This window comes from Lates calcarifer, linkage group LG16_LG22 (genome assembly GCF_001640805.2).
Source record: "Lates calcarifer isolate ASB-BC8 linkage group LG16_LG22, TLL_Latcal_v3, whole genome shotgun sequence".
NCBI lineage: Eukaryota > Metazoa > Chordata > Actinopteri > Centropomidae > Lates > Lates calcarifer.
The window spans coordinates 22,709,230-22,727,377 of record NC_066848.1 but is presented as its reverse complement, the minus strand read 5'-3'; the positions used below and the strand labels follow the sequence as shown (position 1 = coordinate 22,727,377).

At 38.9% G+C, this 18,148-nt stretch overlaps 1 protein-coding gene and 2 non-coding genes across 3 annotated transcripts in view; all 3 read right to left on the bottom strand.

The window, feature by feature from the left end:
• Window positions 1-4,426: 4,426 nt before the first annotated feature.
• The window catches only part of opn4a (opsin 4a (melanopsin)), a 38,437-nt gene continuing 24,715 nt past the window's right edge, over window positions 4,427-18,148 (bottom strand). The window contains exons 3-11 of the mRNA XM_018660734.2: window positions 18,010-18,143; window positions 14,235-14,438; window positions 12,194-12,365; window positions 11,066-11,242; window positions 9,487-9,594; window positions 6,866-7,061; window positions 6,530-6,694; window positions 5,804-5,863; window positions 4,427-4,684 (exon numbers count right to left, since the gene is read on the bottom strand). Of these exons, the coding sequence (XP_018516250.1) occupies window positions 4,520-4,684; window positions 5,804-5,863; window positions 6,530-6,694; window positions 6,866-7,061; window positions 9,487-9,594; window positions 11,066-11,242; window positions 12,194-12,365; window positions 14,235-14,438; window positions 18,010-18,143 (1,381 nt within the window). The 3' untranslated portion in view covers window positions 4,427-4,519. The remainder of the gene's footprint in view (window positions 4,685-5,803; window positions 5,864-6,529; window positions 6,695-6,865; window positions 7,062-9,486; window positions 9,595-11,065; window positions 11,243-12,193; window positions 12,366-14,234; window positions 14,439-18,009; window positions 18,144-18,148) is intronic.
• Window positions 17,273-17,346, bottom strand: trnat-agu (transfer RNA threonine (anticodon AGU)). The gene has a single exon. It is a non-coding gene; the product is annotated as a tRNA-Thr (tRNA).
• On the bottom strand, window positions 17,542-17,658 carry trnal-uaa (transfer RNA leucine (anticodon UAA)). The gene is made up of 2 exons: window positions 17,621-17,658; window positions 17,542-17,577 (listed from the first exon to the last, which is right to left on the bottom strand). It is a non-coding gene; the product is annotated as a tRNA-Leu (tRNA).

Genomic DNA, 18,148 nt, shown 5'->3' with positions numbered 1-18,148 from the left:
CGAGAAATACGACTGGGCAGACTCGACTCTCAGCCGTTAGCCTAGCATTAATTTTAAATTACCGAGGCCTGCACTGTTGGTTCTGAAGGCCCTAAAAGAAGATTTCTGTTAACTTGCCAACACGGGACTGAAATCTGATTGGATAAAAGCTCTAACATAAATAGACTGTATTGTAATATACCAAGACAAATTCCTTGTATGTGCAAACCTACTTGGCAATAAAGTCTGATTCTGATTCTAATGGAAGCAGCATAGCCAAGAGACTATTGGAAACAATTTAACACATATAGTATTAGTGGGGGGAAAATAAATAAATAAATATATAAATCAGTGATTGTGACAGTGTTTGTGATAAATCAGTGATTGTGACGGCCCACCACTGATATGTGTGTGTGTGTGTGTGTGTGTGTGTGTGTGTCTGTAAAAAATAATTTCTGTCTCTGCTGTGATGAAGGCACAAATGAAGGCATTCAACAGTGAATAATAGATATTTATTTAGAAAAATAAATAAGAGCAACACTGAAGTTACAAATCTACAATAAATCATCTTCAGTCTTTCAAAACAGAAACTTTAATACACAAGATTACTACTACATCAAAATACCTGCATTTATGTTCAGTATCATCACGCTGCTGTGCGGTTGTCAGAGATTTACTGCATTATAGTACTGCTGTTGTATTATACTTTTCTTTCTGCCATTGGATTCCAGGAGGAATGATTAGGACAGTTTTTAGGCAGATACATAATACTGCTGCCGAAAGAAAGGTTTAACAGTTCAAATACCTGGGAGTGAATGTAACATGTATTTCAAACTCCAACCAAAACCATCAAAGTATCTTGAAAGTTGTATTGGGGATGGATAATCTTACCGTTAGTTTAGCTGCTTAAGTGGTTTGGGTTTAGTTTACTGGTGGTTTATCCCCTGAACCATTTTGATTAAGTTTACTTTAGCTGAGTTTCACTTCACAGCTGGTTTGGAAATGCTTTAATTTAGATTCTGCTTAGGTAATACTTGACAATAAAAACACTTTGTATCAACAGCATACAGCATAATACCAGAGTAAGGTTAGCTAATGACTCAATTTAGCCACTAGCCACAGCTGCTTGGCTCAGATTAGCGAACAGTTTGGTTGAGTTGCTGCAGCTTTTTATTTGCTTAGTCTGTTAATCGGGTTTTGTTCAAGTTAAGTCACGGTTTGTTGACTTGGTTGAATTGATGAGAATTTCTCTTTCAGCAAAGAACTGTAGTTGAGTTGATGTCTCTGTGCTATTTTGTGAAAACATTCAATTAGACTTTTGGAAAATGTACAGTTAACTTTACACAGACCAACAGGTCAGATTAGCTTTTCAAGAGCTGCATTACAATCAACAATTATATCCCTTTACAAGCCTTGTACACACACCACCAACATCACAATCACATCCCACTATACTGCCCTTCAGAAACATATACACGTTAAATATGTAATAAAGAAGGAAAAAGAAACACCAACAGAAAGAAAAGCACAAACTGAACAACACCAGGACTCAGGGAAACTTTTGGAAACATTAAAAAATATTGTGTGTCTTAACAAAAGTGCGTTTGCAGGCCTCAGGGCTTCCAGGATTCACTGAGATGAGGAAAAACTTTTGAATTAGTTCAAAGAAACAGTCTGACATTTTGGAAAATCCTGTTGATTGTCATTGTACCCCAGATATTATCCAAATCCGCATGGAATCAGCTTTTATCTGTGTGTTCAGTGCTTAGATAATATACTCCAACTGATGGTGAGAGAACTTCCCAAAATATCATGAGTTTTCTTTAAAAACTGTATCTCCTCACTTGAATCTGGCAGTTACCTTCCATGAAAAGTCATCTTATCAGATATTCCCCTTTTTCCAGGATCCTTCTATCTGAAACAAGGACTTGTAGGTAGAATGGGAGATAAAGGACAAAGGTGTTGTCGTCTGATAACTAGTAGTTCTTTAAAGGACAACTTGTATTTTTGAACCTTTGGCATTATTTTCCCATGTTTTGGCATGTAAATGATTGATACAGACAAAAATCATCTTTGCAGTATTGAGCAAGAACGATATACTTGTTCTCCGTGAGGTGGAGTCTGTTAGCAATATAAAGCAATGTTTCTGGTAAGGTCTTTCATAAAAGGTCTATTTCTTTGAGAATCCTATCCATAATGTTATAAGACACTTATAATAGTAAAACAAGCACTTTAGTGGATGTACTTTGACGTAGACAAGTGCCCAAATGGATTACATTGCAGACACTGTTTGCAGTGAACAGGTACACCATTCTTGCACAATATTGCACATCCCAATCAATCATTTACATCCACATCACGGGAAAAAAGGGCCTAGCTTTAAAAAATACCAGAGTTATCATTTGATGTTGGAAAGCAGAGTTTTCTGTTTTGATAGTTTCTGTTTGTTGTTTTCACTCACCAGTGAACAGGCCAGCAGCCAGGAGGATAAACTACACTGAGCTGAAACGTTACTGTCTGGTAGAAAACAGAATTTCCGGTTATCACGCTGCTATGATTTGGGACTGATTATTGTGGTATATTTTGGTATCTTTATGGCAGGTTTGCTTCAATTTTTTGGAAGGAAATCCTTGTGTTGATTCAGAGTAAATGTCCAAAACAGTGTTCATTATTGAACTTTTTGTAAAAAAAAACTATCCGCTGTGCTGTGCTGTTCATATAACAGCACATTATAGATTGTAATTTATACCCAAGCCATTCACTAAACCACTCCCATCTTACTGATGCTACACCTTTCATTCTCTCTACTCTGGCACATTTTCAGTTTATGGTGGAAATGGTGGCAGATTTAGTCAAAATTCCTAGTATTTTACAACTGGCCCTTAATTTCCAAACAGTAGGCAAAAGCAGCTTTGCATTTGTAGTAAGGGGCCGTCAATTTTCTGAAGTGTCACAAGCAGATTTTGTCAGCTATAGCTAGCAAGTTAATGAAGTTTATGTAAATTCCATAAATTGGTTGATGAACACTTTAGTTTCAAACGTATTTAAAATAAGAATTAATAATTATTTAATTGGATTTTGTAAAAGCATCTTAAATATACACTTTATGGCTACATATATTCCTACTGTTACCAGACTGTTACTTTGCTGACAGAGGCTTAGTGAATGGTAAGTTGGCAGGCTTTTGATTTTCAAATTTAAAGTTGGGCCCTGAATTTGGGTTTTAAATAACACATTAGTCCGTAAGTTTACTCGCAGAGAAGCAGAAAAACTTTCAGCCTGTCACTTCACTCTGTAGAGAACTGAGCTGGAATAACGCAAAAGAAACAGATCAAAAGAAATGGACAAGAAGAACACAAACAGGACACTACAGGGTTTGTAGAAAAAACGCAAAATGCGCTGCTAAAAATCTCAACACGCACAGTCATTTCATAGTAATACTGAGATTTTCCTGAAACATGAGAAAACGTTTTGCTAAAGGGCTCAGGTACTTTCACCAAAGGACATCACCTGAAGAAAAAAACACACAAAACACTAAAAGTTGTTTTTTAAACCCTATGTTGGTTTGCATCTACCTGAATCTGGGATGAGGGGCAGGATCAGGAAAATAATTTTCTTTGGGTTGAACTTATAGTAAAAGAAAGAAAAAAACACCTCAGATACTTGTTTTCCTTCAGTGCAAGGGGCATTTTCATATTACATAGCAATCTGAGTCAAAGTTAAAGGTCCTCTACAGGATTGTACAGGCCCACAGGTGTTTCATTTTTGCCTGATTAGACCTCTTCTCAGCATTGTGTGGCTCTGCACTGCACTAAGTTGTTTGTATTATCCATGCACAGTGGTCTAATTAGCCAGAATGACTAAAAGCACCTGTGTCTGTGTGTGTGTGTGTGTGTGTGTGTGTGTGTGTGTGTGTGTGCAGGGCCTTTAATAACAGATGTATCAGCTTTAGTAGCTACACCTGATATTTCAGTGACTCAGATCCACACTTAATTGCCAGTCAGGTAAATCTACTAAACAGTTCAAACTCAATATCAAACTCAAATTAAGGCCAAAACAAGGGGGTAGTACATGGTAAGTGTCCAAGCCACCAGGCCTTTGCAACCTTGTTTTTGTTTTAACACAAAGCTGCTTTCAGTCTGAACATCCACTAAGATAGAGGGATACTGGGAGTAGTGACCTGTCAAAGGTGACAAAGGGGAAGCATGTTCAAGCTTCAACAAGGTGTTAAGTTGCTCTTCAAGTGATAATGTATTCATTGGAAAAAAGCTCAAAGTTTAGACATCTCAGTCTCAGTCTAAGATCTGTGTTGTAGTTAAAACTGAAATCAAAAGGGCTCAACGAGAGCTAAAGACAATTTCTCTCTCCCTATGAGCTGTAAGAACACTGTCAGAAATTTAGAATCTAATTAATTCCTCTGATGGCTTTGTTTGTCTCTGAGTTTCAGGTGAACCCTTCAGGCCTGTTTGAACTCTACATTTCTAAATATCTGACTGGACATGAGCTGATCAGATGGCTGCAGGTGATTGGCTGCTGGAGTCTACCCTGAGCCTGCTCCTGTGTTGCTATTGGCTCTTTTGGTGCGGGTGGAACGTGAACCATTTCGTCCAATGGGAAGGAAGGGGCTGGACTCAGAGGTGATAACGATGCTTGGGATTCTGCCAATTGTGCCTCTCATCATATGTCCATCTGCAAAATCCCCACTCTGTCGAACAGGAAAACAAAATTATTATATCATTGTTTTATTCTAATAATTATTTTTGCTTTTAACTTATTAAGATGAGGAAATTCACTCTGTTTGTATGAAAATAGATGTTGTGTTTTCATCTTATAAAATCAAAACATAACTGAAAAACGTAACAACAACAAAAAAGGATGGTAGCATTTCGATTTTGATTTGAAAAATAAAGTTTTTAGCCATGCAGTCAGTGTGGTTATAGTTAGTTGGTCGGCTGGTCCACGACTTTGGTCCAGACTAAAACTGTGATGGATTGTCTTGGAATGTTGTACTGACACTCATGGTATCTAGAGGATGACTGCTACTGACCTTAGGCAATCCTATGACTTTACTTTTGGCTTTTACAGAAATGTCTCAACAACTATTGGATGAATTGTGATGAAATGTGGTTCAGACATTCATGTTCCTCTCAGGATGAACTGAAATAACTTTGATCCTCTGACTTTCCTTGTGTGTGATTTTATAACACTGAAGACAGTTTTACTCACACCTGTTAGTGTTTCTTGACCAGCCAGACTCTTTTATGCTGAGTTAACAGCTTAGCACTAAAACATTCATTGCCTGGTATATCGACGTCATAAAAACATAATAGTTTACAGCCATTCTCATTGAAGCAGCACTCAGGCAAAACAGTACTTTGAGCTATGTGCTGAGTCAGTTTGTAACATCTTAATGTTTAGAAGGTATAATGTTTACCATGTTCATCATCTTAGTTTAGCATGTTAGCACACCCAGCTGCTTTAGAAGGAAATCCACTGTACAGCTGAAGATCATGATATTTAGTATTAAAACAAAGTTTTGGACAAATGAAAATTACATCCTGATGAATGGCACACTAGATTGAATGGATTTATCCATTATCAGGAACAATAATATTGTATTCATCAACTTAATATCTGAAAAAGGAAAGTCTAATGATGGTCAGCCAGAACTATTCTTTAATAAAGTTAAATTAAGACGTAAGAAGTGTGGGTAAGACCTTCTCCACTGCTTTTTTTAAAGGGAGAACAAAGAGAAAATTCATTGAATGTCCTGTTTTTTGTGCTGTAGTGTAGTGAATAAATGAGACTGCTGGACACTACTCACATTTGGGATGCTGCCACGTTCACCGACTCCTACCATGGAGAAATCGGTGTCATAGGATGTCTGGAAAACAACACAAACCAATGTAAGCCCACAAAGATGGAAGTCCTCTCAACACTTCCTGTCCCACTAAATACCATATATTCCAATATATATTCCAATATTCCTAAATTAGATTTTAATCAAATTTATCATCCTCGGTGAGGCAGGCAGGAAACCAGCGGACCATTCATCAAACTCATCGCTAATCAATTACCTTGAATTTTAATAAATGTCAGAATTCAGTCATTGATTAAGATCAAAAGGAAAAGAGGATTTTCTAGGCCAAGCTGAAAACACATTGAGCAGATTAAAGAGCACAAAAACAAAGCAGCAGATTAACGTGAACATTGGAGTTATGAAAAAAGACACAAACAGCCTCAACTAACCCACAAAATGCCCTAGAATCCTTCCCACTCCTCCTCAGGTGACCCTCATGTCCTCATCCCTGGCTGAATGTAATGTTAATAATCTACATGAAGGGAAAAATGTCTTCTGAAACAGGGTATCTTGCTGCGGTGATCTGCTGTTTAATCCTTCTCCTGCTGTCTTCATACTGTCTGAAGGTCGACCAGGACAAACTCCCCGCAGAAAATATCACATGATTTTAAATTTTGAAAAAATCCAGTCCTGTGGCAAACCAATGATGATGAAATCCAGGGATGTGACTGGCAGGTGAGAGGGGTTTACCTTCTCGAAGATGCCTGAGTCGTTGCTCTTCATCTTGGACTTGAAGCTGGATGAGGGTTTGAAGTCGGGGAGTTCAGTGGTGTCTCTGCTGATGTCACAGGAGACCTGGCGGCTGGCTGGTCTGGAGCCCATACTGGACAGATCAGCCTCTGTGTCTGTCAAACCCTGCACAAGAAAACACACTCTTTGATACACACAGTGGTGTACACACACAAACCACAGGACACACACAACTGAGTATCTCCCTCAGAGGAAATGTATTTCTCATCTCCTGCTTTATCTTTCTTTTGTAAATCAGTGAACATGCTTTCACAACTCCAACAGATCTGAGCGTACCGATTCACTGTCGGAGGCGGAGGAGAGACGGGACTTGCCAGTGCTCTGCCGTCTGAACTGGCTGCTGATGTCAGAGGTCTGGCTGGTCACAGTGGAGCGGCGCGTTGACATGAAACTGCTGCTGGTCGAGCGGAGGTCGCGAGGATGAACACAGAGCAAGATGCCAAGACATGGGATGTACTTAGCTAATGCTATCCTGGAGTGAGAGAGACAGGGAGACCAGCAGTTTGACTCTGGCTGGTGGTTCAGGTGCAGATGTTACCACTGGGCAAAGGAGTCACATGCCTAGGTCTCTAAACTAAGGGCATCATTCCACCTTAAGAGGTGGAGAGCCCCTAATAGCTATAGATGCTTTACATAGAATATACTGTAGAATTCATGTTACGACTTATATATGCTTACAATACCCTCAAAGTGCCTTTTTCTCACCTTGTCTGTGTTTTTCCCCCCACACTACAGATGAATGGAATGTTCCTAACTATACTATACCAGTGTACATTTCAAAAGAGAAAAGAAAGTTAGTCAAGAAGGCAGTCATACCAAAACTCCTAAAAGTAGACTGTACTAGTTTTTTCCCCCTGGACTGGGCTGTACCAGCTGTCTGTAAATCTTTCACTAAGTTTGTGTGTTAAGTCATTCTCAGCATCGTCGGACTGGCTGCAACATAGATGAGCTTGCATTGAAAAATCAATGCAGTTACAGTTTACATGCCCTATTAGTCTCTTTGTTGGGCCTCTCTGCATTCTAAGTGTGCATGAGAGCATGTGCGTTCAAAAACCATGCTCACTGGGTAATAGCTGTTTTTACAGTTTGTGTACATACTAAGCAAGTGAGATACAGCATGTTAATCAGTGAGCTATGTCGTGCATTGATGTTCTGGACATTGGTGCATAAATTGCCAGGAACACTTATTGTTTTTTACAATCTCTGGGAACAGAGACAGGGATTTTGTTCTTCATATGCAACACTCCTGTGCAGAGTTTGAAAAGTGATGTATTATTGTAAGGTCCTGACCTCACTTGAATTGAACTGAACCGATGATAAAAGATATTAAAAAAAAGTAACTGCCATAGCACAGTCATAGTCTGTTTAGAAAAGTTTGCCTGGATTTAAAAAACCTGCATATACACTCCAATTCATTCTAATGGTGTAAAAACGCTATAAGGCTGTGTTCCAAAAGACACAGAGTTAACAAGAGTTATTTCTTTAACTAGTTTCTTTAAAGTGTCTATCCTTCTAAAACTAACCATGTCATGTTATGAACTTTGAATGAAAAGCACATACAGCTGAAACTTTGTGTTATCAAACTTTCATTGGTACTTTTTGTTTTACTACAGAGTAATGAATTGAGTTATTTCTTTTAAGAGGTTCTAGCATCAAAGTAGAGTCAGTTTATTATCTTCTTTGTTGTCATGGTGAACTCTTTGCCTTTCCTTCATCATGATGCTGTTGTATAAAACAGACATGTACAATTATATAAGATGTTTTCTTTTCATCCTGCAGCTTTAAAGTCTCTTAACAATCAAGGTCAGGTGTCCTGCATTAAACCATCGCGTGTGTGTGAGTGTGTATGTGTGTGTATGTGTGTGTGTGTGTTTAATTCTGTCCAGCCCAGTTAACATTCAGGTTAATTGAGCAGCAGTTAGATCAGCTGAGGTGTTAGAGCGCTTTCGGCAGCAGAGCTTTCTCTGATTGGATCGATTCTCGAACAGTGTGATGGTTAGCTGAGCTGCAGTCACGTTAGCAGAAGGAAAACAGGAGAATAGGCGACGCAGCAGGCAGGTTCACTGATTAACATTTTGTAGAGCTAAAGGTCTTATGTAAGGCACTAGTACTGACTGGTTTCCATTGGTATTCAGATGTAGATTCAGTGGAAGAAAAGAAGACCACGGGGAGCAATCTAACAACTCTGCATTTTAGGGGAAAGGAGAGATGAATTATACTCCAGTATCACATATTTTTCTTACAGGGTACAGCAGTGAGGAACAAAAATGAAGTTTTGGAAAAATGGTGTATCATGTATTTCCTAGGTATTTTCCTAGAAACTTGGAAACTGCAAATTACAAGGTCTGCACAGTTTGGTACAAATTGTAGGGGAGATGGATTTTCTTTAGAGGTCTGCTATTTCCTAATAGCCTCTTGAAAGTTTCCTGGAAAGAACCATGTAGTTTGATACTATGGGAAAAATAGCAGTTTTAGTTTAGTTACTCAATCATTTATTGGAAACTTCATTCTTCACTGATGCTGAATTGTTTGTTTGTGTGTAGACACATTTCCTGTTTTACATGTTTAGCTCACCCCCAACTGATCACTTTCTCTCATGCATATAATTGGTAACTTCAGGAAACTTCTTAAGAGACTTAAAGAAATTAGAATTTAAAGATTCATATAATAAAGCATTACCTTTTCTCCACTGGTTATGAATTATTTTTCACTTATCTATATTTTCCTAGTTTTTTTTAGCTAAAAAAAACAACATCAAACTGCGTATAGGCCTTTCTTATTAAATATCTTAATAATTATCAGCTTCAGCTTGGATAGTGTCAGATTAAAGCTTGGCAAGTCACACAGTGATATGTCTGTAGTGGAGCTGGAGATGCTTAAATCATGCATTGTGTTACCTGTACTTTGGGTGTGTGATGGCGTAGATGATGGGGTTATGGATGGCTGAGGCCTTGGCGATGACGGCGGGCACAGAGTTCATGTAGGGAGTCAACATGTCTGCATACCTGCAGCAGGAACACAAGAGGGAACAGAGTGAGGAACCACATCAAATGCAGACACACTGGTTGTTGGTTGAAAATATGCATCAAAACTTAAATGTTTTCCTGTTCCTGTATTTCAAGTGTTTTTTCTTATTATTATTATTATTATTTCAGACCAAACTTCTTACAATTTATCTTTGAAGAAACATAATTTCAGCCTTACAGTCTTTTTCTTAAGCCCCATTGAGACAAGATTAATATAACAGAGGGAATAGGGTATGAAATCTTTACTGTGCTCTTCAGTCTGTTAACTCATCACTCTGGACGACATTTTAATCTGAGTGACGTGACAGGATCTAGTTTGTAATAGACATGGACATTCAGTAGGGACAAAGACAGAAGAGAAATACAAAATCGTCCCCAGGAGGGCACTGTAGAGTTGATAAGACCTTTTTAAACACAGGCGCCACTATGTTGCCATGAAGACGGCCTCTCATTATGCTAGCTTTGCTTGTTTACACTGAATCAAAGGTGGCATAATGTTAGGCCCAGAGTGTGATTTTATATCACATGCCAGCATTCCAGAATCAGAGGGTGACATGTAACACAACGGCGTCTGCATCTGTCTGTTTCTTTTACATTGACATCTATTCGGCTCTGTGACTGCATCCACTGCTGGAGTAAAGGTGACACAACAATGCCCCCCCCATTCTGTGTTTGTGCCTCTTATACAGAATGGCGAGTCAGAATAAAGGAGCAGCATAAACGTGCTGTGTAGAGGAACTGAACACACAGACATGAAGCACCTGTTCAAATTAAATAGCATGAACATCTGTCATACTTGACACTGAGCTAATATAAAAAGTAAAAAAAAAAAAAAAAGTGGAAAGACAAACAGCTCAGACAAAACTTAGAGATTCTCTTTAAAATTCAGGGACGTGGCTCCAGATGGGATTTAAATGACTGGAGGAGCAGTCAGTTCACGGAGAAGCAGGCGGTCATAGTGGATGTAATTATTCCTGGGGTGGGTGCGAAAAATTACCCAGTAGCTCTCAGTAGCATCTCTCATGAAAACAAATACACAGACCATGCATCAAGGTGCTCTATAATTGGACAAGCTGTCTGTGCCAACAAAAAGAGAGAGCGAGGGTCAGTACCTGATCAGTACACTTTTTCTTTTATTCCTTCTTATTTTTATCACATATTTAGCTTTATCTACTTTCAAGCTGTGACAATAGATAAGGAAACAAGTTTACAACAAAGTGAAATTAGCTTTTGAGGGCTGAACTTGTAAAAACTATGTTGACTTTGCATTTATAGAGAGAAATTTGTGGTTTTCTTATTTATTTCAATGCAATCAAAGGTTTCTTTGAACAACCTCTAGTGGACATTAGAAGAACTGCAGCTGGAGGTTTCAACATTTGGATTTGGTGGCTGTTGATTTCAAATATAACAGTGATTTTATTGATGTTACAATATCACTGTAGTGTTTTACCCTGCGAACGCAGTGAGGGCGACGGTGGAGTACGGGGACCAGGAGATGACATAGAGCAGGATGACGATCAGGGCGATCTTCGCCATCTTCCACTCATTCTGCAGCCGGTGGAAACTCTTCACCGAGTCACGATTGCTGCCATGACTGTGAGTGCTGCCGTTAATCTTCCCCACAGCCCTACAAACACACACACACACACACACACACACACACACATACACACCCATACTTTACCTGAGGACCCTGTACCAACTTAATTATTTATTAGAGGCGTATATAGTTTCATTTTTACTTTCAGTTTTAAGAATTCATGAACAATAAAAGTTGTTAATTGCAGCCCTGGATTTAGGCCTGCAGTGGTTGTCTGTTGGTGGAGCTATTGGTCTAGTGGTCAATAAAAGCATAAGCATAAGAATTGTCTCTCACATCCAAAAACCTTGCTCACCAAGGGTCAGATACAAACATTTGAACAACAATGTGTGTACGGTTTGTGATAAAGATACTGAATATACAACATCTTTTTATGTTTCAAAAACAACTACAACTGTGGTTGAATGCCTTTGGCAACCATTCTAATTGCAGTTAATAAGCATCTAAATTCTTAAGTTATGGCCAAAAATGTGTTTTGTGTGTTCATAGTGACCTTGACTTTTGATCTCTCCAAAATCTAATCACTTCATGCTTGAGTCTACGTGAATGTGCCAAATTTGAGGAAATTCCTTCAAGGCAGATTTGAGATACCACATTAAAGAGGCAAAAGCATGTTTTGTGAGGTGACCTCGACCTTTGACCTTGACCACAAAATTCTAATCAGTTCATCTCTGAGTCCAAGTTGTAACAAGTGTTACTGAGGTATCCTGACGGACATGGCTGTCAGTGGTGTAGAGGCATAAAATAAATAAATAAAATTTATCTCTGTTTAGTTTGAAAATTTAAAAAAAAGGTGAAAAGTAATGTAAAAATTACATTTATATCTCAAAAATTAGATTTTTTTATTGCTTTAACTTTAAAAATTGAAAATTACTAGGGACACCAAATATGAATCCAACAAGCCTCTTCACTTACAACACATACAAAATACACAAAGAAAACACACGCATTAACAACACTAAACACACACAGACTGACTGGTTGGTGTTGCGGATGGCACGGAAGATGAAAACGTAGCAGTAGATGATGATGAAGAGCGGCAGGAAGAAGACGAAGATGAAGAGCAGCATGGTGTAGGCTCGCACTGACGGGGTAAAAGTCATGTAGTCCCACGTACAGGAAGTTAGCAGGCCCTCCGGGACATAGGCACCTGATGGGCAAGAGACAGACACAGACAGAAAGAGCACATAAGAGGGAGAGGGAGAGAGAAAGAGAGAGAGAGAGAGAGATTTAGTGTCCTTTGATGCTCTAAATGTTTTTACAGAGGTTTTTCCTGTTTGGATAATAAAAAAATCATGTACTAGAAAAAATGTAAATCAAATCAAGAAGGTCTTGAAATCTACTAAATATCAGACAGTGTCAGGGTTTGATGCTTTTTTTTTTTTTTTTTTACCTTACTGCTGTTTTTATCTCTTTTGAGAAGGTTGAACCTTATATTTTGTGCTCTCACAGAAGTGAAATGACATTGTTTGATCTATAAAATTAACAAATCTTATCATGAATCCCTCAAGCCAAAGCTGACTTTGTCTTCAGGTTGTTTCTTCAGCTGACTATCATATAAAACAGAGGAAAGAAGAAAGAGTAAGAAAGACGATTAATCAAAACAGTTGCTGATAGATTTTCTGTTCTGATCATCTGGTGGTCAGAAGCAGTAAAAATATTGTCTTTCACTTCATCTCTCATGAAAGCATTCAGTTCTTTATACATCTAAAATCACAGACACATACATCACATTCTCCTAAAAACAACCTGTATATTTATGACATGAATTCTGCGCTGACAGGACATCTGGAGTGAAAGATCTTCCATGAGGCTCAGGAAAGATTTACAGGAGCTTTTCTGTTTCCATGCATTATGATGTACACAAAAATGTAAAGTGAGATACAGTCTGCTGAGGAGAATGAAAACCAGCTGAGAGGAGGCAGAAATACACACCACAGAAAGACACACACGGGGAGTGAACTTGAACTGAACTGATAATAAATGGGATTTTGAGGGTAAATGAACAATAAGTTTGATAAGACAAAGAGTTCTGAGGCAGAACAGCAGATTAAAGTACAGCTGAGATAAAAACAGAGCAAGAGAATTAAATCCCCAGAAAAGTAGAACAGACAGCAGCAGTGTGGTAAAATGTGGTGGAGTAGATTAGACTGGAGAAGAGAAGAATAGAGTGAGTAAGTACAGTACAGTACAGTACTTATCCACTCATCAACTCACCTGAGGTCTGTTGCATTTAGACCCTGGTCACAGACTGTGAATCTAAGTCCAGAATTGGATTTAAGTACAGCACTTGGCTAGATATGTTCAGTTACATTCCACATTACCTTATTTTCAAACTGAACACAAAAGCCATGTAGCTAGGGAGTAGTATCACTAACACATCGCTGTGTAATGTCTGTCTGTCTGACACAGCAGCATACAGTTCTAAAACTGACAGCTGCACGACTGTGAATGAAGACTCCATCGGTGTTCTCATGTCAGCCCAGTGCTGACACATTGGTTCCCTGGTACATTTAGGATTGAATTAAAAATCCTCATTACTTTTAAGGCCTTACACAACTTGGTACCACTGTACATCAATTAATTATTGACCCAGTATAGATCCACTGTCTGCAGTACTGAAAATGATACTAATACACTTTAAAGCAACTTTGTGTATTTAAGTGTCTGTAAGTATTAAAGACACAAAATAAATATAATTTGAAATAAATACAAATGCATGATCCGTGACAAAAAAGTTTGAACACATTTATGTCAGTCCATTCACTCTGCAGGTCTTGTATTCCTTTGTACTTCATTTTAATTCTGTTTATACCCTGTTCTACTCTGTCCTAGCTAAAACACACCATAAATTCAATGTGATTAGCATTTTTTTTTTTTATTGATAAAGGACAAAATATGAAAAACCAGTGGAATGATCCTTTAAGTCACTGTGCTTACACATCACCCATCCAGATGGTTTGGGCCTTTTATGAACTTCCCTGTGTGTGTGTGTGTGTGTGTGTGTGTGTGTCCTCACTCCAGCCGAAGAACGGCGGCAGGCTCCATCCCAGAGAATAGACCCAGGCTGCCACGAGGATGAGGAGGGCTCGTTTCCGTGACAACACTCCTATGGAGGTCAGAGGGCGCGTTATGACGAAGTAGCGGTCAATGGCAATCACCGTCAGCGTGATCATGGAGCAGATCCCGAAGAGAGCGCCACAGAACGCATACAGCTCACAACCTACAGACAGAGGCATGAGGACCACAGGTATTTTTATTCAATGATATCTAATAGCATCAACATGTCTCAGACTATGTGGACTGGGCAGCTGCTCAGAGGCAGCTGATTATCTAACATCAAAATGCATCTAGTGTGTTCACACTGAAAATGCCTCTCTCCCTCTGTAAGCTGCCACTTGCTGTCAACACATTTATACACTTTAAATACCTTAAAACCATCAGTCGTGGTTGGTGAGGAAAAAGAAGGCCAAGAACTGAGATTGCAGTATCTCCTGGGAATTCTCTTCAACAGCTAGCTTGGTTTCCATGGTAAAACATCTGCAGGCTCTGGGATATTAAAGCATGTGAGTCTCTGTGTTTGCATACTGAAAATGATCATATATGTGTATGATGTTGCCATAGATTCACTGAGATACACTGCTTCTGCTTCTACACTGCTTCACATTTTGGCTAATAAGCAACCGGGGAGGATACCAAGGAAGATGGGTTACCATTTCTGGACTGTGCTGTGCTTCCTGAGAAGGGGGTAGCCTCAATATGAGAACAGACGCAAAAACATTGTCATCCCTTATGTGGCAGGACTGTCGGAGAAATTCTAAAGGATTTTCTCCAAACATAACATCCCAGTGCACTTCAGACCTGGCAACACCCTTAGACGGAAACTTGTTCATCCTAAGGACAAAACTCCCAATCACAAGTTGAGTAACCTTGTGTACATTGTGCAGTGCAGGGAGAAGTGCTCAGACCTGTACATAGGTGAAACCAAACAACCACTCCACAAGTGAGTGGCACAACACAGGAGAGCCAGCTCATCGGGACAAGACTCGGCTGTTCATTTACACATACAGGAGAAGGGACACTCCTTCAAGGACAATAATGTCCATGTCTTGGATAGAGAGGACAGATGGTTTGAGAGAGGAGTAAAAGAGGCCATCTATGTCCATCCAGAATGTCCACCTCAACACAGGTGGTGGCCAACTATCAGCCACCTACAATGCGGTCTTGAGATCGACCTTAGGACCACCTCCAAGAGGTTAAAGACCTCCTCAGTTTTTAGAACACAGGAGAGCCAGCTCAGTTTTTAGAACTAACGAAGCCTTTCTGATGAGAGGTGAAACATTTTCAAGAAACCTAAAAGAAGTCCAGTTGCTTTCAACTTAAGACTACCATGACCTGGATGACTGAGAACCTGCTTACACTAGTAAGCAACATTAAAAGTATACTGAATTAGCTATTAGCAGTTCCTGTCTGCAGTGTACCCACTGATGTACAGACAACTATCATTGGATTACCGTGATAGTGAAGAAAACTTAAAAACATGATGATTCTCAGACAAGTTCTGCACTTATAAGGAGTGTGTGATTTCTAAGTGGAAATATGGACGTTTATCTGCAATGGACGTTAGAGATATTGGTCTCTCCAAGAACTGCAATGTTGAACTGAATAAAAACATATGTGTATATTTGAATGAATTCATCAATACTCTGCACTTTCAAGGTTCTTATTAAAGGACATACATGTGCAGTCTCTTACTGACTTTCATTCAATAAAACATTTTTCTGTAAATAAAACCAAAGCAATGCTTTTGTGGCGTCTTCTGTAGCTTTCACATCAACTTCTCACCTTGAATTTAATCAATAAAAAGCAGCAGATCTTTACTCTCTTCAGCACAAAGACCCTATTCATCTTAATGGCCATTTAAGATGAATACTTATTATATTAATATTCTATGTTATATTTCTGATAAATTGTTTCCCTACAGAAGTACCATACTCCAGAGTGAGATGGCAGAGCCTGTAAGTTACACTTAAATCTGTGCACACCAACTTATTTTTTTAACCAGCGCACTTTTTAAGTTGACATGCATGAAAAATGAACTGACAACCAAGATAATCAAGAAGATGCCCAGGAATTTCATATGGAAAATGAATCGGCCTCAAATTTTAATAAAGTGGAGAATGTGTTTGCGCAGAGGATGGGGTGAGACAGCTCCGTCTCATGGCTGATTTAGTTATGTAATAGTTTGGCTCGATTGATGCTCATCAATAAATAAAATGTCCTATATAATGTTACTCAAGAAGAGCATATGCAGCATGTTATTTAACTCTCTAAGCATTACTGGTACTTATGTTGTTGTGACTGATTTTCCCTGATTGGCTGAATCGCCTCAGCTTCACTGTGAAAGCTGTAAGAAGCCACTGTTAGCAGACAACAGACAGACACAGACAGAGGCTAGCTGGTAAAGAAAGTGGAGCATTTAACAGCTTAAGAGACAGATATTTTGCTCAAAGGCTGGTAACTACCAAAAACAGAGCTAAGAGAGTGAATATTAGACTATTAGATTCATCAGGTGAACACAAACATTACTCCAAATGATTGATCATGTTACTCTGTAGCAGCTGTATGTAGAAATAAGAAACTTTGTTCACCATATCAACTTAAAATGTGATGAGATGTCAGTTGTCTCTGTAGAAAACACATTCCAACCTTCCAAAATCGAGAACTGCAAAATGCAGTGCACTGAGGAGGCATGCTATCAGGATGTCATGAAAATAGTCATGTAGTTTTGCTTGTTTTTTTTCTGTTAACAAGACTTGGTCAAAAACTAGTATATGGCTGGACTGCCCTTTATCTGTTTGCTTGTCTCCTGCTCTCTGTGATCGCTGTATTTTAAATTCAGCTGAATTCCCAATAAAGCTGTTCTCGTCTACATGGTTTTTTGTGTCTGTGTATGAAATAGTGACCATTAAGACCACAGATCAGACATGGTGTGATGACATAAACTTAGAGATAACAGCTGTGATGTGGTTTCAGCTAAGTTTCATGTAAGAAACAAGGCACTGCTGGGATTTGAACCCAGGATCTCCTGTTTACTAGACAGGCGCTTTAACCAACTAAGCCACAGCACCTCTCTTGTTTGCTGTCTTCTATATCTAACTTTCACTCATATCTGAGCTGACATAGATTTTTGATTTGTGAAAGTATCTTTATAAAACCAAAATGTTTCTTGCATCATTTAAAAAAAAATGTCCATCCAAATGTTTGATTTGGGTTAATGAAGAAGAAACTCAAACTGTCTAAAGTTATGAGAAGTAACTTCATTGAGGCACTGCTGGGATTTGAACCCAGGATCACCTGTTTAGAAGACAGGTGCTTTTTTAAAATTTATTTTTATTTTTTTTAATTAAGACAGGTGCTTTAACCAGCTGAGCCACAGCACCTGTTCTGTCCAAACTGGCCTTTAGCAGGATATTTACCAAGACCAGCATGTTACTGACTATACTGACCATATTTTAAATTTTTAAATTTTAAAAGCCACAGATGATGTATGTGGCAAGTGAGTATCTGTTACATGTTAACCATAGCACTAGTATCATTTGGTTATTCAGTCTTACAGTATCAGGTCGACCAGTGGTGTAATTCTATCAGAACAACAGATATTTGCATTTCTAGGGCTGGTCTCACTGTTGCAGTTCAGTCAAAAAGATGAATGAAGTGAAACCAGTAACAGTGATTTGTTCATTCCGTGTTTGTTCGTTTGTGATGTCCTCAGTGTGTGTGCAGTCAGGTACCTTTCTCTCCAAAGATCCACCTCTTATGCATGCTGGTGGTGAAGAAGATGGGTGTCTGGGTGATGCACATCAGCAGGTCTGTGATGGCCAGGTTAATGATGAACATGTTGGCTGGCGTCCGAAGGCTGCGACTCCTGCA